The 18,776-nt window shown below is 43.6% G+C and overlaps 2 protein-coding genes and 1 pseudogene across 3 annotated transcripts; 2 read left to right on the forward strand and 1 right to left on the reverse strand.

Annotated features, from left to right (window-relative positions):
* Positions 1-1,005: 1,005 nt before the first annotated feature.
* LOC112893719 (serine/threonine protein phosphatase 2A 55 kDa regulatory subunit B beta isoform-like) lies at positions 1,006-8,393 on the reverse strand. Of its 2 annotated transcripts, none has more exons than XM_025961181.1 (14): positions 7,997-8,393; positions 6,020-6,123; positions 5,829-5,924; positions 5,624-5,743; positions 5,064-5,219; positions 4,820-4,911; positions 3,967-4,085; positions 3,272-3,395; positions 3,010-3,133; positions 2,465-2,533; positions 2,261-2,352; positions 2,099-2,176; positions 1,850-1,917; positions 1,006-1,770 (listed from the first exon to the last, which is right to left on the reverse strand). In XM_025961181.1, exons 1-14 carry the CDS (start codon positions 8,151-8,153, stop codon positions 1,634-1,636), a joined length of 1,536 nt encoding a protein of 511 aa, XP_025816966.1. In that variant the 5' UTR covers positions 8,154-8,393; the 3' UTR covers positions 1,006-1,633. The 2 variants fall into 2 exon arrangements, with proteins under 2 accessions (XP_025816966.1, XP_025816965.1); XM_025961180.1 differs by having other exon boundaries at positions 5,061-5,219.
* Positions 8,394-13,030: 4,637 nt separating this feature from the next.
* LOC112894171 lies at positions 13,031-16,127 on the forward strand. Its single transcript, XM_025961796.1, has 3 exons — positions 13,031-13,793; positions 14,801-15,582; positions 15,745-16,127. The coding sequence occupies exons 1-3, from the start codon at positions 13,086-13,088 to the stop codon at positions 15,896-15,898; spliced, it is 1,644 nt and encodes a 547-aa protein (XP_025817581.1). The 5' UTR covers positions 13,031-13,085; the 3' UTR covers positions 15,899-16,127.
* Positions 16,128-16,447: 320 nt separating this feature from the next.
* LOC112892488 lies at positions 16,448-18,751 on the forward strand (annotated as a pseudogene).
* The last annotated feature ends 25 nt before the right edge of the window (positions 18,752-18,776 follow it).

Here is an 18,776-nt window from a genome sequence, read left to right on the forward strand (position 1 = left end):
AAAATGGGCTAAATCTATCACACTGAATTAGGCGAAGGCTGGTTGGGTTGGGCTTGTGTTGGGTTCAAAGTAAACCTAAGGAAAAATACAGCTGCCCGTTACGGAATGAAACAGGAAAGCACCGACTGCACCGTTACACATCGGAAGAACATGTGAATGCGACACTCGCGTCTGCAAAAATGTTGGCACCAAGTTATGGGATGATGATAGTATGCTACATTGCCACTCGGTTCGATGGATTTTTTAACATTCTAAACGGCTGTTTTTGCTGGTTTCGTTCATGAGCCAGCTCGAGTCAACTCGCGAGCTGCTCACGAGCTAGCCGACGAGTTAGAGGGTCTAATGGAGCGGAGCCGACCTGCTACTACAGTACCTATGGTTGAGCTAAAACTCAAGTTTGTTATAAGATTTTATCATTGTGTCATTAAAATCTGAAAATTAGAACTAATGTAAACTGTTGATTGGTTGTGGTTTGTGGTTATTCGATGCATGGTGAATTTTGAAAGTTTGAAATTTTATAATTGCTATAATTTTTGTATGTTGAAGCAGTAATCCCAGAATTACACCTATCTCGGCATCTCGCGAGCCTGATAAGCTAGCTCGAGCTATTAACGAGCCGAGCCGCTATTTTTGCTTATTTTGTTAACAAGCTAAGCCGAGCCGAGTTGCCCGTTAGGCTAACGAGCCAGACCAAACTAAGCCAAGTCAAGCTGGCTCAGGGTCCAGGCCTACCTGCAAATCAGCAAGTAACAGAGTCCACCAGTTCAGAGCACGAGATTTAACCATCTGTTCCTATTGGTGTCGCCGATGCATTTGTGACACAGGAACAGCGTCTTACACCGATACCATCTTCCCACCTGTGTTGATCGTTGAATAAAAATGAAGGTAAACTCGAAAAGTCTAGGTGGTTTAATGCTACGAAAATTAGCACCACACCGTGATAGGTTGCATTCCAAAATGAACCTGAGATGAAATACTGTACAAAGGTGACAAGGCACTGCAGTATTATCCGGTAACAACGGGAGGAAACATCCTCCATTTGCAATAAGAATATAATAACTAAATAAAAGTAGAGCCACTTCCACCGATTTTAAAATGTACATACAACAAAATGACAGATAGTATGGATCTATTCTAGAGTTCCGCTAAAACACGACGACGGCCCTGGCATTCGAGAGGAAAATAAGGAGCCCCACATAAGGAAAAAAAAACGGTCAATCTGTAAGATAAAATTATCGAAAGCCTCAACCACCCACCCTGACTGTTACAGACCCAATGACCCATGCTCCAACATGAATACAACAGTTGACCATCCCCTTACCAGCGTCTACCACAGATGCCCAAATGTTGCCCAACTAGAATTTATCTTTAAATCTAAATGAACCTATGGGGGAAAGACAAGCCTTTCCCCACAAAAAAATTAATCAGAATCAAAGCTGCTTCCCGGGAATGATCTGAGTCACTTCCTCTTGGACTCTGGACAGCTCTATATGGCACTGAAAAGAACTGCATCTGACTGGCACAAAATACACCATCTCCAGCAACACCCGGCTTTAATCCACCAGGGACTAAACGCATCTTTCTCACCGGGAGCAACCACCAAAAAAACTGTCGCTCTGTTCGACTTGCTTGTTTATGCATAGTACATGTACAAGCTGTTGGCTGCAGCACACGCAATTAGATTTTCAGATGGGTGCCAAGCCAAATGGAGCAACTTTGTGCTGAGGTCATAGGAATTTCCGTTGGCATCTATTCCAGTGCTTTCTCCACCTGCATAAGGTTTACAATATTAGCTGCTGCAATGAAAACTTATCTACTGCAACCTAAAATGCTAAAGCATGAAGCAAACCTCGTCTAACAGCCCTTGTCAGAGTATTCAGGGATCTGGCAGCCCTTGTGGGATTCTGGACCTGCCTCCTGTTCACAAGAAAAATAAAATAATAACAGAGAGATGATTAACATTTGAGTGAAAAGCCCATCTATATTACTCAAATGATTTTGGAGTATGGCAATCAATTTACATACAGAAACAAAACATGCTTAAGAGTCTCAAAAAAAAGTTTTGCTTCCAACATCTCTCTTTAAAAAGTAGCATTACCTTGTAGGGTTTCGAGTTGCTTCAAGTGCTGTTGCCTCATTGCTACCAGTACCAACACCAAACACACGGAAAATGTTGCTGACAGATGACAAGTTAGCTAATCATTAGTTCGCATTAATGAGACCAAGCTGCATTACAACTGAGACAAGCATGTGAAACTACCTGTAGGAACCAGTTGCTACTCGTAATCCATCACCACTTTGACAACATTCAAATTTGTCGAAAATTGAGTCATTTTCATACAAATCACATAACTGCAGTTTCACGAAGCACCAAATGGATCAGGTTTGCTCCAGTGAAAATATGTATGTCATTCATTGTCCTCAAAGAACCATAGATTATTTATCTTAACATGCAAGAAATTACCTTAGGCCTTAGATACTCATGAACCTGGAATGTTGCAACTGGACCAGAATTCATCTTAACATCCCAAAGCTGTAATGACAGACAAAGATATAATATTGGAAAAGGCACACCAAATCAATTTTTACAGTGATAATTTGTTTATATTTCTGGAGAAAGATAATAATGGTATAAAGCAGCTTATGAAAACCATATCAAGCACAAGCAGAATGATAGTCATGAAGAAAAATAGTGATGCATTGGTGATCATGGGTATGATTCTGAGGTACGCATTTCAGTATTTCGGGTTAAGTAGTCTATGCAATGCAAATATGTATAATAGTTCACCTCAAGCAGAATTAGAAGCTAATTCTTCCAAGGCATAAAGTGTGGCTCAAGGAGTGAAAAGGTCTCCACATAAATATGTTAATCTGGTTATGTCGTCCACGGTCTAGTGGTATAAATTTGGAAAAATTGAAAACATGGGTAAAAAACAAAGGGTCTCAGCGTTTCACCAGGTCAGCTGCCAATCAAATATATTTAAAGCATGAGAAGTTACAGGTACAGACCTTCAGAGTCATGTAGTCACGACTGAGAATATGCCTCCCATCCTTGGAAAACTTTATGTCCGAAATTGAGGCTATAATCTCAGTGAAAAATGATCTTGAACCTGGGGCCTCATGCTGCTCAAAGCTACAAGAATACAGGAACAGTCATAAAAGTATTAAGAAGACATATCTAGGATAAATGATACACATCAGTATCCATCTGATGGTCTTCAAATATGGTATATTGGATATAGGAAATAGAAAGTATCAAATGAAAGCTCACATTTGTGAATGAGTGTCACAAAGTGCTGACTGCCGCAGATCAACAAGTCGAATGGAGCCCTTTGAGCTACTATAAGCTAATGTATTGCAATGTGTAGGGTGGAACTCAGCAGATGTTATCACCTCTGCATATAATAGAACCAAAGCATAACTAGCACAGCTAAAAACAAAAATACCACCAGTAGAAACCCAAAGAATATGTGATACAGAAGAATAAAGAATAGACCTGAAAGGTTGAAACCCCATATTCAAACTAAGTTGACTCATAATACAAACATTTCAACAAACAAATAGTTAATTTAGTTCAACATTACATTATTTGCATGCAAGGAAATGGAGAATCTCCAGGGAAGGTAGGTTGCACTAGCTCAGCTTGGGTTCATTTCCTAGCCTTCTCTAGGATGAAACCATGTGAACACCTCTCCCCCTGAACTTAAATATTTTTCATAAAAAAATAATGTTGCCATCATATGAAAGGACTGTATATGCAAGTACTTGTAAAATGTGGGCTAGACTAATGGTGAAGTACAAGTCTCATTGCTCATAAGATTGAAATACAGAAACTAATTTTCTTACTTAATGGTCAAGGATATCATTTCCCCACAATATGAGTTGAGGTTATATACATGTTCTCATGGACCTATCACACATATAAGCAGTACAAGTAGGAAAAGTTTGTAGGTTTGAAAGTTATACCAGTTAGATCCTCCATGTTTGTAGGCTTAACATCAATAATATTGAAACTCTGACTGCTGATTTCAAAATTCCAAAGATTTATCCGCAAATCATCAGCTGATATAAATGTTTCACCGTCACTGTGAAAATAAAGATTACAAAGCAATATATCAGTACCAAATGCATAAAAATGATAGGGTACAGTTAAGCTACACAAATATGAGGTGCAAATCAGCAACATAAAACTAGCTTAATATAATAATGTGGGAGATAATATGCGCAGATATCTAATGTATCAAAAATATAGCCGCTTACATGCAGTTCAAAAAACATCTAGATATAGAAATTTCAGGTCACAAAAAATATGGTACACCTTATTGAAATATCGTGTGGACAGCGACTTGCCTTTCTTTGCCGAAACGAATTTTAGGCAACTACACAATATGTTATCATACCATATTAGGCAGTAATTTATGTTTTTCACTACCCAATTTTAACTATGATCTATGAACAGCAGTTGTGGGATTTGAGAACATTAAGGAACATGCCACTTTGCTAAAATGATCACCCTAAACCAAAGAGACCCTAAGGGATGCTCAAAAAAAAAATTCGCACTGTTGATACAAAAAATCTATGGATGTTGTGGGGTGCAAATTCAGCACTATGTCATTATACTAAGTAGCTAAAAGTTGAAGTGACTTGATTTACAAAACTGCTGAATGCACCATTGCCATGTCTAAAGAGAGTAAATAGGCTTCATCTCCAGGAAGCAATGATTTTAGAACTAAGATTGACATGCCAAATTCAATAGCTGAAAAGCTCAAACATAAGCTATGATACATTCAAGCGCATATAAGTGACTGATGAGCAGGACCTGTTATTTGATATCGAGTTTATATGGTAGTCATGTGCATGAGCATATACTCTTCGGCAATTTGCGGCAAGACTTGTTTCCTGGCTTGTAACCTGTTTTACAGTATAGATTGGGAAATGTAACAAACCATGAAAAGGAAAAGGTGATTAATATAAAGATAGGGAAGAATACACAGAAATTCCAGGAATCAGCTCAATAGTTCAGAAATGGGGTGCACAAAAGAAACTGAGTTAGGTACAACTACCACAGGCATGCGAAGCAAATCAAATCCAACAGGCTTTAAAGCATTGCCATTTGAGAGAGATGGGCTCAGATAGCCCACACCACCAGGACTACCATTTGCAGCAGTTGAACGGTCCAAATTCATCTCAGATACCTTTTTTACCTTCTTTTCTTGGACCTACAGATCAAAGAATAATATTCAAGCCAACAAAAGATTGATTTAAGTACAACAATATTGCATTTGCTGGTGCATCTTATATGCTTACTTATGTGCACAAATGAGGAACATATATATATATATAGAGAGAGAGAGAGAGACACACACACACACACACACACACAGAGAACAAAACTTAGTATTCCTTGGGAAGAAATGGGTAAAATTTGAACATAAGATACTTCAAGAAACATCAATGAGTTGCAAGTGCATACGCACTGAGCAGTTTCTGAAGTATACCAAAACATTCAAAGATGATTACGGTCCTTAAGTTTAGAACAATGAGTACAATCAAAAAATTTAGGCGTCATTTCGTAATATAATAATATATGGAGCTTCCATAACTATTTAGTGCTGACGCTTACCTTCCAAAACTTTATTGTCTTGTCATTTGTGGACAGCAGAAACAATGCGCTATTTGCTGCTTGGCACCACTTTATTTGGTTGATCTTCTCTTCAATTTCCAAGCTCTTAAGGTAATCAAACTAATTCCATAACAACATCACTTGGTCAGATATAAGTAATTCAGAAGATAAACATCACCACTTAACAATGCTTGCAAGAATATACCTCTGGTTCATGGCTTTGAAACTCAGTTTTGTAGCGAAATTCAGGATGCCTGCTGATAGAATAATCAGCTTTCTCAGCATCTTTTCTACAAGCGTGCTAAAGAAAAACAAAACAAAATATGCTTAGCCATCAGAGTACAAATAAGAAGTCCTTAAGTTTGTATCCTTCGGTGTACAGTTCAATATGCATACATCTTTGACATCTGTCCTTTCAAACAAAACAACTCGTCCACCTCTATCCCCAGTGGCAAGATGATGTCCTGATTTATTGAACTCTATTGCTGAGATGATGTCAACTGCAGAGCACGAGAGCAAGATAAGTTCAAGTTAGTACATAGCCATAATAAATGGCAACAATCTATGATTGAACATACAAGAAACAGCGGGAAAAACGTGTATAATACCAGGTAATCATTCATATATAATGTTTTACTGATATGCACAAAAACAAACCAGCATTAAAATTCCAGAACATAAATGGAGAAAAATGCTAGCACGACAAGTACTGTTTTAATCTGATAGTTCACAGTTCATGACCAGCTTAACCCAAAGAGAGCAGGAAAGTATCATGAAGATAATGTTCAACATAACCAATATTAAGTGAAGGTATAAACTAATGATTTAGATGTGTTTCTAATGACCGTGATAGCTTAAAACAGGAGTTTCAAAACTATGCAAAGCAAGAATTAGATTATTCGCATAGTTTGAAATTATGGGTAGTAAATGCAGACAATGGAGAACAAAGCACCAAATACAAGAATTGGATCTACATAGAATTGAAGGGGATATTACTCAGGTTCTATCAAAAGGATATTTTAGATAAGGACTTTAGTAGGCTTGGCACCAACCATGTTATAGGTAATATTTGGCATCATTAATAACAATGGCTAAAGGTGAGTTAACATCTGTGCAGGTGACCATGCGCAGGATGCACTAATAACTAGTATAGCTACCAGCCAACTGAAGCAAGGAGTCTCCATTAGATGTGACTCATGCCGACAGAAGTACTAATTACATGTTATCCAGGACAGGAATCAAAAAGATAAGTCAGATCAGACCCTTGTAGAGGTGTAAGTATTGTTAATTTGTTATCCACAGTTTGGCTTCTTTAGTGCACTAATAGCTTGTATAGCTAGGGACCGACTCAAGCAAAACGATACACAAGAATACAGAGTAGCAATTAGATGTGTGCCACGTGCCAATAAACCTAACAATAACACAGTAACAAGCACAGGAATAAATGAAGTAATGGAAAGAGAGTTATCGGCAGTTTGGCTTCTTGTGCGCACAGCTTGTAATTTGAGTGCAGTAAGCCCGGTAGCCCAGTAAATAGGGTAGCAGAATAATATCCAGCTCCTGAAATATATTAAAAGGATATTTTTCCCAAATATATGTCCATTGTCATCTGAACATTCCATAAGCTAAGACAAATGCACACCGGGTGTGTTCTCGACACGTCATTAATGAAGTAGCAATATGCATCCAAATCCATATTGCTGGTTGATGCGTGCAACTACAAGCGTGTGCATCGCAGAATTCCCTTTTTCAGCATAATTAACTAGTAAGTTCACATTGACTAGAAATTGTCGGCTAGTAGCCACATCCCATGCAGCATTCGATAACCCTACATGTTACGCGAGCACAGCTGCGTGTAGCGTTGCCCCATATAACCAAGTCAGAACTAGAAGAACACAGATCCTAGCATGTCCTTATTCAATCACAGCACATATTGTATGGCTAGCCAACCTACTGTGTAATTGCAATAGCATGACAAAAAAAAAATTCACATCTACAGCATTAAGCAAGACTCCTAAGAGTATGCATTCTACCCTCGTGTCAGCTACGAAGGACCTCATCTGCACCACTGAATGGCACAGAGGTATGCATCTACCAGTCAAGACTATCATCGCACTGATCTGGAAGAGGAAGCAGTAAATTCCACATCCCAGCACCAAAGCACCAAGCTTTAGCGCACCCCATCCACAGCCACCCCTAATTCCCGGGTCGATCTGAGCAGGGCACCGCTAACCCACACACGAACAGCACCCATTCACGGCCCCTGGCCTCCCACCAAGCTGCGCAGTACAGAACCACTAAGATCCAGCAGCTAGCAGCAAGGAGCGACCCAAAGAGCACGGCAAGAGAGGAGGAAAAGGGATCGATCGGTACCATCCTGGACCTCCTCCCCGGCGCTGCGCTCGCCGAACACCTGGGAGAACCTCCACTCGAGCGGCTGCGTGGGCGAGGGCGACGGCGGCGCCTGGGCCGGAGCCGGGGGCGGGGGCGAGGCCGAGGGCGAGCGCTCCGGTGCCGCGGCGCCGTTCATCGTCGTCGGTCGAGCTCCCTGCGGGATCGGCTGCGGGGCGGTCGGGATCGGGGCGCCTGCGGGTGCGAGGGCCGGGGCCGAGGCGAAGGGGGGTCGGGGCTACGCGTGCGCTGCTGCTGCGGCGTCGGCGATGCCGGCGAGGGTTTGGGGTTTCATGCGGGCGAAATGGCCTATGTAGAGGTGAAGAAGAGGGAGGGAGGGAGCGAGATGAAGAGGAGGGGACGGGGGGGTCTCGCGAGGAGGGGGAGGGGAGGTCGTGGGGGCGCCCGCGCTGATACGACAACGAAGACGGAAACGACAACGAAGATGGAAGAAACCAAAAGGATTTCATTTCCCTTTTCGTTTCTTTTTCTTTTCCTTGCTCGTCCTGCCCCCGCCATGGTTTTCTAATCGTGCCCCGATGTCATCATCGCGGAGCACTCCAGCCCGTCGTCTCCAGAGCAAAACCAATTCAAAACTGGTACAAATCTTGAGAGAATTTTGTAGGAGTAGACGGTTCTATTTGCGTAGATAAAAGCACTTATATATTCTAGGCAACAAGAAATAAGAACATTGTTTGGCGAGCTTGTTTATATGAGCCCTGGATAAGAAAAAATGCAACGAAAATCATCAGAAGAGGTATGATCCCTACAACTAGTGTAGAACCTCCTTAGAACACTATTAATTCGCAGCAGCATAGTATGTGAAAACTATATGTGTTGTTCATTTCCAGTCAATACATATATATACAGATACAATCTAGTTAAAGTTGGTAAATAGTACAGATTATTTTAATACTTGATGAATAAGATCATTTTACCTGGCCGATCGGTGATCTAGACACCAGACACTACTTAAAAAAGATTCCCATTACTATTTCGTATGGACGTCTTATGTCTTTTTTTTCCTAGAGCAGATCAAAAGTAGCTCGTTCCTTCGAGCACGGCTACCGTAGCACCGGACCCACTTCTATTTTTAGGGCGGGTGACGCTGTCACCCGCTTCTGCAAATGGGTATCATTTTTAGGGGCGGGTGATGGTATTTATAGAGACGGATGACGCCACCACCCGCTTCTGGAAATGGTGGCATTTCTAGAAATGGGTGATGGCATGACCCGACTCCTAAAATTAGTTTCACATACAAAAATTCATAACTTTTTAATATGATCTCGGATGAAGTTAAACTTTATATTAAAATTATAAAGAATGATGAGATCTAAAATTTTGTAGTTGATAACTTTTTATTTAAGATCATTTAATAATCCAAAAATTATTATAAACCTACGTATGGCTACGACTATATAGTATCTCGTACAACTCAAGTTATACTTTGAAGTTTCAACAATCTTAATCTTTATATATACTGAAATATACTTGGTATATTTTTTATCTATAATTTATAATAACCACAGTGTAGAAGTTTTAATTTTTTATTTGTTTTGCTATATGGAAAGATTTAAATGAATTTTTGGAATAAATTGAAAAATATTTTTAGGGGCGGGTGGTGGCGTCGCCCGCCCCTATAAATTAATTTCAGAATTAATATAAAAGAACAGCATACCCTATAAAATCACAAGTGATTGGGTAGTGTGGCGGAGAGGAAGGTACACGTGAGGTTTGAGATATGCGGTTCAAACCCCGAGTGATGCAAGTGTGCATATTTTATAAAAAAATATAACTGGATAGTACAGGGGCCTACGTGCTGGTTGGCTGCAATATTTTTTTTGTATTTTGCTGTTTTTGATTTTTTTTTATTTTCTAAAAATAATTTTTAGGGGCGGGTCATGAAAATTATTTTTAGAGCGGACGCGCTACCCATCCTGCGAATTTTAGCTGCGAGAACTAGAAGCCAATACCACATCCGTCCGTAAAAATATAGTTTTACCTACCCCTAAAAATTCTTAAAATCCTTTTTATAGTGAGACGACGACAACGATGCTACGAGCACATGACGTCTGATCTCGTTGTTGTTTTTCTACGAGGAAAAAGCATCCCGGCATGGCCTTTTGCATAAACTATTCGGCCGTTTATTAGCCAAGTATGGTTTACGTCCGTTCGTTTCACCACTCTAAACCCGTAACATCTAAATTTTAACATCTAAATTTTAGAGGTCCGGCACCGAACAGTTCTCTAATCCGGCCTCTAATAAGACCGCGATTTTTTAGAAGGAGCGAGCACTCTTTTAGAACCCTCTAATGGAAAACGAACGCACCCTAAGTTGACTCTCGAGCTAATGGCAATGTTACCGCATCTCTTGACGAAAGCAGATAGCAATCCGTAGCCTCGCAAGGAAAACACTGACAGCACATGACGTCCACCCCTTTTGTTAATTACACCCACTTTCAACATCTATCTCATATATCCTCATCCAACAAACTAACTCTTTCAAGATTAACGCGTGCCATTATTACGAACTTTTTTCCCCAGTTCCGGGCTACACCCGTGTGCGTTCGTATGCGCTGACGCTCGAGGTCGTCCATGCGCACCAGGGAAGACTAATTTTTTTTTCTTTTTCTCTTTTCAAATGACTAAGGGAAAATTCATGCCTCAACGATGGATTACTTGGTGATCTCATTTTGTTGCCAACAAGATCATTTCCGAACGTTGCATCTAAAATTTGAGATATCATGATTCCGGAAATTCTGTTTCCGTTTCGTTTTTCTGCCCACCCTTTGAAGACTCCAGGGTCATGTTTTGCAGTGGGAACTCTTTATTTCCCAATTTCTGTGCCGAATGAATTGTTTCCTTAATGTTCTCTTAAAAAGGACTGCCCCAAATTGGATGCCGCATTATTATTTATTTTTTATATATTTTGCGCAATCCACATAAACAAATAAATAAATATATATAATATGAAAGATCGTCTCTAATTCTACCCAGTGGTGTTCCATGTGTCTTGTTGCCAGGCCAACAATATCAACCCATGAGCCTACATGCTTGACTTGCGTGTGTATGCAGATGCACAGTGCGAGTGACGGTGAGATACTTGCATTACATGATTAGGTTCTTAAGTATTTGCGCCATCGCTAGGGCGCGTGATTCATCCTACATTCCTTTGCAAATTCAAGGCGCGAGGAAAACACATCAATTCCGTATCTACATGGATTTAGAGTAATTGCACTGACCATATAATAGATTTTGGACCTTCTTTTGCTTGAATCTGTTTACTAGGGTGATGCTCACATGGACAACTGGCCATGGAAACTCTATTTCCTCTTACTGATGAGCCAATGAACCGGAGGGAGTTAGGGCGTGTTCGGCAGCGCTCAAAATCAACTCCACTCCGCTCGGCTCCTCGCTCCCAGCTACTCTCGCTCTCTAAAATAGCCTATTTGGTGGCGCTCTAGTGAGGCTCCAGCTCCCAGGAGGATGACGGCACTCATCTAGGGCGCAGCATCAGCGATCGTGAATCGAGCTACGATGCCATGAATCAACCTCTCGCGATGCAAATCGAGCTCCAGTGCCACGAATGGATCTCTAGTGGCGCGAATCGAGCTCCAGTGGCTGTGCAGCTCGAGCAGCAGCGAATTAGGAGGATGAGCAGTAGCAAATCGACCTCCAGGACACAACGGTAGTTGCGGACCCCCTGTCCGAGCTTCGGCGGCCGCGAGTCAACCTCTGGCAGAGCACCGACAATCCAGCTCCGGTGGGCGGGCGGGCGGGGATGAGCGGCTAGGGTACCGGCAGGGACGAGCATCCAACGGACGGGCAAAGCAGGCAGGGACTAGAGAGGAAGGGAACCGGAGGGAGGAGGGTTTTTCACCTCCCCACCCCGCTCGATGTGGAGGTGGGTGAAGCGCTCCTGTTCGATTCCGCCACAACCAGATGGTATAGTCATCATTTGATAGTGCTCCGCCGATTCTCGTGCGGAGCGCTGCTAAATGCACCCGTAATTTAACACTTCAATCTCCATGAGTCTCAAAAGGTTTCCAAGAGCTGGTACTCTAAAAATTCTAGGACTTTTTGCATATACTTCACCACCATGTCAAAACTTTTCTCGGTCAATATAAAAACCGTTCATTTCTATAATAGAAATTTTTGCATATGCTTCAGCACCACAAATACGAATCACTGAGAACTAGTTTCTCTTCGCTTTTGTACAAACCACTACCCACTTCTAAACTTTACGACTCTGCGTGATCCCATCACCCTGGCCTTCCGACATCTTTTATAATCACTGTCCATCTACCACTATCGTCGATCCCCCATGGGTTTCAAGGTCGAAGCATATAGTCACTGTATATCTCGGAATCTTGTAATAAACATCACTTCATGGGTTTTAATCATTTATTATAATTATTGTCTGTCTCGGAATCTTGTGATAAACATCACTCCATGGATTTTAAGGTCGAAGAGTTTGATGCCAATGAACTCTTTAGGAGCTCTCGGAACCTTCCAAATCGCCGTCCCTTCAGGGGGTCTTATTTTGGAAGTGTTTTCCCAAGGATTAAAGTTTAGATCTGTTATATCGGATGTTTCATTCCAATTAGAAGAACTAAACGTGAACTATTATAAAACTAATTGTATAAGTCTAGAGCTAATTCGTGAGACGAATCTATTGCAGAAGCCTATAGCTAATTCGCAAGACGAAACTATTAAAACTAATTAATTTATAATTAACATATGGATTCATCTTGCGAATTAGCTAAGAAATTATGCAAGTAGTTTTACCATTAGCTTCCATTTAATCCTTTAATTAGCATTCAAATAACGTGACGGACTACGCATTAGCCCTGCCTGATCCAAACGCCCTTCTCAGGTCAGATAATGTTGTATAGTACGGTTTTTCTTTCTATTTTTCTTTTCTTTTCACGTGGTTGGACAATTTTGCCCCTGTTTCGGTGTTTCGATCCAAAGCATGACCGTTGGGGGGTCGGACCCGTTCAGCCAGACCCGAGATTATCGTCGATCCCCCCTGGAAACTGTAGGCGGCGGTCCGCGAGGGTCGATTCCGATGATGGCCGGCGACGACGACCTCGCCGCCCTGCGCGAGCAGATCGCCCTCACATCCTCCGCCGCCATCTCCGCCTCCGACCTAGATCACGCCTTCCAACTCCAACTCGCCGAGGCCATCCAAGCCTCCCTCCTCGTCTCCGGGCCCAATGCCGCCGCCGCCTCATCTTCGTCGCAAGCCGCCCCCGCGCTCCCCGTCCCCGAGTCCTCCTCGGACGCCGCCTACGCCTTCGCGGTCCAGGCCGCCAACCTCGCGCGCGCCGAGCAGGACCGCCGCGACGCCGAGGCCTGCCGCGCCGCCCACGCCCGGGCCGCCGCCTCCGCCCGCGTCGCCGCGCACGACGCCCTCTTCGCGCGCGAACTCGCCGCCATCCCGGAGGACCAGTGGGCCCACGACGGCGACTACTTCGAGCGCCCCCTGGAGTCGGACAAGTCGCACCGCCCGCTCTTCCGCGTCTTGTCCAAGGGCATGGCGAGCAGGGAGGTCGTTGGCCCGCGGGACCGCGACCCCAGCGTCGCGGTGCTCGCGGCGGCTATCTGCGGGCCGCAGGGGGAGGTGTTGCTCAGGATACACAAGCCGGTGGAGCGCTTTGTGGGCGGCCGCATGATAGTCGAGGTGATGGCGCTCATGGAAGGCCTCGACGCCGCGCTGGGGCTGGGCATCCGCAGCGTCACCATCGTCACCGGTTACCGGCCGCTGTACAACCATGTATGTCATGACACAAATCCTAATATCTATTGTCCGCACCCTCACCACCTGATCAGTCAGTAGCCATTAGCAAATATGTGCTTTAGCTGAAATTGCTGGATAAAAAAAACTTTGTTTTTTTAGCATATTCGGTGGTGCTGTATGTTTAGGACACTTCACTTTTCAATGGCTGTTCAGTTGCGAGTCTTGCTGAATACTTCACTGATTGGGTAAGATATATAGGGATGTTCTGGTCTCTACAGGACTAGGTTTAGTTGGACATTAGCTTTAGCCTATGCTTGAAATGACTGTTCCATGATGCCATGATCCCAGCTTATCTAAATGTCACTAGTTGTCTTGCTTATTGCATTGCGCGGAAATAGAAATATGATCGATAAGATTTTTTCCATTGATAATAGTCGGTTCCCAAGAGTTTCTGTTCTTGATGATTCATTTTTGCGTTTACCAGTTTGAACTGAAAAGCATTCTGCTGTTGTTTTTTGCTACTCTCCCTATTCAGAAACATTATAAAGTGTTATTTTTTTAGATGTCAAACATCCTTAACTTTGTGGTCTCACCATATACCCCTATTTTTTAGCCATGTGTTGTCCAAAACATCATGTTTCCAGTCGATGGGTAGTTCACTAAGATGTCAGTCTAGAATTATTCAGTGCTCACCACTTCGTTGTATATGAAGTTATGAACTTTAAAACGGAGCATTTGTTGTAATACAACTGCATGATGCTTTTAAGTCATTTCTTCAGCAAGAACTGTAAATCCTGAATGGTGATATGCGTCTAGTTCAGCAGCAGTCATGTGCATTCTACATGTGCTAAGTTTTTCACCTCTTGTGCAGCAGATTAGCTGGGGTATGTCAGAGTTCTTGGTGTACCTGTAAATTCAGTAGTTAACTTGTTCAAAAAAAATCTTTTGCTCTGATCTTATGATGGTACCTCACAGTATGTGCTTGTCAAAATCTAATAATACATTCTTCTGATTGTTATTTCCTAATTTCTTTGGAATTGCAGATGCTTGGGATCTGGCGTCCATCAGGGAGGAATCTGGCAGATATGATCAATCAGGTTCTGTCAGTGCGAAGGAAATTCGATCAGTGCGCAATTTCACTTGTTGAGCCAAGCCAAGTCAGTTATGTGGTTAAATTGGCAACAGATTCAATAACTGTTCTGATTACCAAAGCCCGTGCTGCCAATGCTAACATGGCGAAAAGAGAGAATTGCACTATCTGCATGGAAGACACTGACATTACCAAAATCCATATGGTTGAAGGTTGTGCACATCGCTTTTGCTTCTCCTGCATGAAGGAGCATGTGAAAGTTAAGCTACTCAATGGAATGCTCCCAGGTTGCCCACAAGGTGGTTGCACCACAAAGCTAACTGTGGAGGGTTCAAAGATATTCCTGTCACCACGGCTGTTAGGGATCATGGTGCAACGTGTGAGGGAAGGGCAAATTCCTCCAAATCAAAAGGTTTACTGTCCATATCCCAAGTGTTCAGCATTGATGTCCTTGAAAGAAGTGATGCATCCAATGCAAGAATCCAGCTCAAATTACACGGCTACTGATGCAGCCACGTTGAGGAAGTGTGTGAAATGCAGGGGATCATTCTGCATCAACTGTAAGGTCCCGTGGCATGATAGGATGACTTGCTATGACTACAAGAGGAGGTACCCCCATGCTCGTCCAGAAGATGCAAAGTTACAGAACCTTGCGCGGCAACGTTTGTGGCGCCAATGTGTGAAATGCAAGCACATGATTGAACTTGCGGAGGGATGCTATCACATGATCTGCGTGTAAGTCTCATTCACTTGACCCTTTGACTGCACAACTGTCATAGCTGTTCTTTTATCGGGGAGCCTAGAAAATCTGCTTAGTGAAATTCCCTATAAGGAAGGCTCATACATTTTGACCCTGTGCTAAAAACCTCTGTTGTATGTCGCTGCTGCTTGTTGCAGGTGTGGCTTTGAGTTCTGCTACACATGTGGGAAAGAATGGAAGGAGAAGAAAGCAACCTGCTCCTGCCCGCTGTGGGACGAACACAACATCATCAGGGAGGTCGATGAGGATGATGATGATTATGAGGAAGATGAGGACGATGTTTACTTCTAGGCTGATGTGGAGAAGTTTCTATTGATGCAACCACTGCATCATCTTCCAAAGTTTTAGTATCAAGTGTTGTTAGTTGGAACTAGTCGTTTATCCAGTTGCTTTTTATTTGGGCCATGCATAATACATTAGGGTGGCATGCCTATTTGCAGTATAATACTTCTATATATAAATTATGAATGACTATTACCTCGCAGTGAACACCAAAAATACTACTGCTGCTTATGTGTAAGAAGTGATGACACTGAAGGGGGGGAATTTGACCTCATTTTTCAATGATCTTTAAAGGATCAGCTGCTGGAGGCCGGCAAGCAAAAACATCGTCCTCACGCTAACTTAATCCAAACAATGTGTAACGATCCGTAACCTACATTCGTCAAACCTTCGGTCGTTTTTGACGATACATGGGTGACGTCCATCTCCGCCTAGAAACTCCACGCATTGGTCGCATCAGCATCATCGATCAAGTGAGAAAAAAAAGAAAGAAAGCACGTCACCTCGAGTAAAAGAGAGAAAATGCACGCATATATAGGTTGAAAAATTATCCTCACGATGGTGAAGAAAACCGGAGGTTGTGTTGGATCTGATGGTTCACAAGGTATAGCAATGTCCCAAGAAACTGTTACAAACATAAAAGGGCCGAGTTTGCCAGTTTTTGACCCAGGCCAGTCCCGAGTCCACAGGACCACAACCCAAGCAGCAGCAGCAGCAAAGCAAGTAGGAATCTCGAAAACCCTTCGCCTTCCTTCTTTTAAAAAAATAAAAACAAAACCCTCGCCTTTGATCTCGAATTGATGGATTCCGTTCCGACGACGTGCGCCGGCGGCGACAATCTCGCCTCCTCCTCCGCCACTTCCGCTATGCACCTCGATCGCACTTTCAAGCCGCCGCTCGCCGAGGCCATCCCTCAAGCCTCCCTCCGCGCCTACCCTCCTCCTCCTCCAATGCCGCCTCATCCTCTCCGCTCTTCCTCGTCTTCCGCAAGGGCATGGCAAGCGACGAGGTTGTGGGGCCGGGGCCGAGCGGCATCATCGCTGGAAGTTTTCATTGATCTTCTTGCTTATTGTACTGCAAATTAAAAGTACCCCTAAAATTTGCACTGCTGTCCAAAACTCTCAGTTTGGCACAGGAAACAAAATAGACACGACAAGTGGGTGGTGTGGCTTCTTTATGGAGAGAGAGTAGGGCAGTTCCAACCCTCTTTTCATAGTATTTGATAGGATACTATGTCGTAAAAACAATCTGAGAACTGGCCGCCGCGCCTGCCCTGCACCTGGAACTGGAAGCCACCGCGCGTCAGCGCTGGTAGGCCGGTGCTGCCCGAGCCTGGCCTCTACGCCGCTGCGTCATTGCTGGTGGTGGCCACCTGCCATTTGGATCTCCGGTGAGAACGAATGCAGAGGAAGAGGTGAGAGAGGTGAGAGAGAGGGAGAGAGTTAAAAGAATTAATTGCGGGGCCACAGTAAGGGTGGTTTCTATAGCAAATGTACTGCTTACATGTCACATAGAATTAATTGCTAGCTTTTGTGAGAATAATTGGAATACATGTAAACTCAACCTCTGAAATGCTTGAAATTTCTTCTCTTGCTGTCTCATAATGGTATCTCGCCATATGTGCTAGTACTAAAAAAAGTAGTTTTGCATTCTCATGACCATTTTGAAACATGATTGTTATTGCAGATGCTTTGTATTTGCTCTCCGACAGGGGAGAAGCTTGCAGATATGATGGGTCAGGCTCTGTCAGTGCAAAAGAAATTCGAGCAATTTGAAATCTCACTTGTCCAGCAAAGCCAAGCGAGCTGTGTGGTGAAACTAGCAAGAGATGCTCTAGGTGTCGAGGAGATTGCCAAATCTCGCGCGGTCAGTGATACAACAAGGAGAAGACACTGGAGTCAGCTGCTGAAAAAAAGGTAACAAGGAGAGAAGAGAGACCTGCAGCATCTGCTTGGAAGACACTGGAGTTTCTAAAATCCATGCGGTTGAAGGCTGTGGTCATCGCTTTTGCTTCTCGTGCATGAAGGAGCACGTGAGAGTCAAGTTACTCTATGGAATGCCCCAGCTTGTCCAAGGATCGGCTGCACTACCAAGCAGCTAACCGTGGAGGGTTCAAAGGCATTCGTACCGCCACCGCTGTTGGAGATCATGGCGCAGCGCATCCGGGAACGACAGATCCCTCGGTTTGACAGGATTTACTGCCCGTACCCCAAGTGCTCAGCCTCGATGTCCTTGAGCGAAGTGCAGGGATCTTGCTCATCAAAGTACAACCATGGTGGCCGCACCTGCAAAGATGCAGCACTGAGAAAGTGTGCGAGATGCGGAGGCTCCCTGTGCATCCGCGGTAAGGTGCCGTGGCATGAGAGGATGAGCTGCCGCGAGTACCAATGGCGCTATCCCCACGGTGGTCGAGAAGATGCAGGGTTGCAGAAGCTGGCGAAGCAGCGGCTGTGGCGGCAATGTAGGAGATGCAAGCACATGATCGAACTCTCAATGGGCTGCCCCCCACGTGACCTGCAAGTAAGTAGGCCCTTGTCCTCGTTAATTTTGGTTGCATTACTGCGTACTCCATATATGGATAGATAGGCCGGTGTTGCTGTGGTAATCTGAAAATTGAATGTGATTGCAGGTGCCGCTTTGAATTCGGCTACAAATGTGGGAAGGAATGGATGAAGGACAAAGCAAGCTGCTCTTGCCACGCGGTCGAAGGAGGCAGGACTAGGAGACGGGGATGGTGCCTACCACTACGAGCATGCTGGGGAAGGATGCGTCGTTAGTTAGTTCCCATTGATTTATTTCTTTATTTATTTCGGTTGTATTAGGATGCAGGGTACGTGTCTGAATGCATCTAGTACTCGTACTAGCTACTGTAATATGAAGTGCGCGC

The sequence above is a fragment of the Panicum hallii genome, chromosome 5, assembly GCF_002211085.1.
Source record: "Panicum hallii strain FIL2 chromosome 5, PHallii_v3.1, whole genome shotgun sequence".
Classification (NCBI taxonomy): Eukaryota; Viridiplantae; Streptophyta; class Magnoliopsida; order Poales; family Poaceae; genus Panicum; species Panicum hallii.

Bases quoted from the DNA above. Each gene is read 5' to 3' on its own strand.
- LOC112893719 (XM_025961180.1), bottom strand. From the start codon at position 8,153: ATGAACGGCGCCGCGGCACCGGAGCGCTCGCCCTCGGCCTCGCCCCCG. The intron at 6,124-7,996 runs GTACCGATCGAT...CGTGCTCTGCAG, and splicing joins CGGGGAGGAGGTCCAGGATG to TTGACATCATCTCAGCAATA. The intron at 5,925-6,019 runs GTATGCATATTG...GTTTTTCTTTAG, and splicing joins AAAGGACAGATGTCAAAGAT to CACGCTTGTAGAAAAGATGC.
- LOC112894171 (XM_025961796.1), top strand. From the start codon at position 13,086: ATGATGGCCGGCGACGACGACCTCGCCGCCCTGCGCGAGCAGATCGCC. The intron at 13,794-14,800 runs GTATGTCATGAC...TTGGAATTGCAG, and splicing joins ACCGGCCGCTGTACAACCAT to ATGCTTGGGATCTGGCGTCC. The intron at 15,583-15,744 runs GTAAGTCTCATT...TGCTTGTTGCAG, and splicing joins TGCTATCACATGATCTGCGT to GTGTGGCTTTGAGTTCTGCT.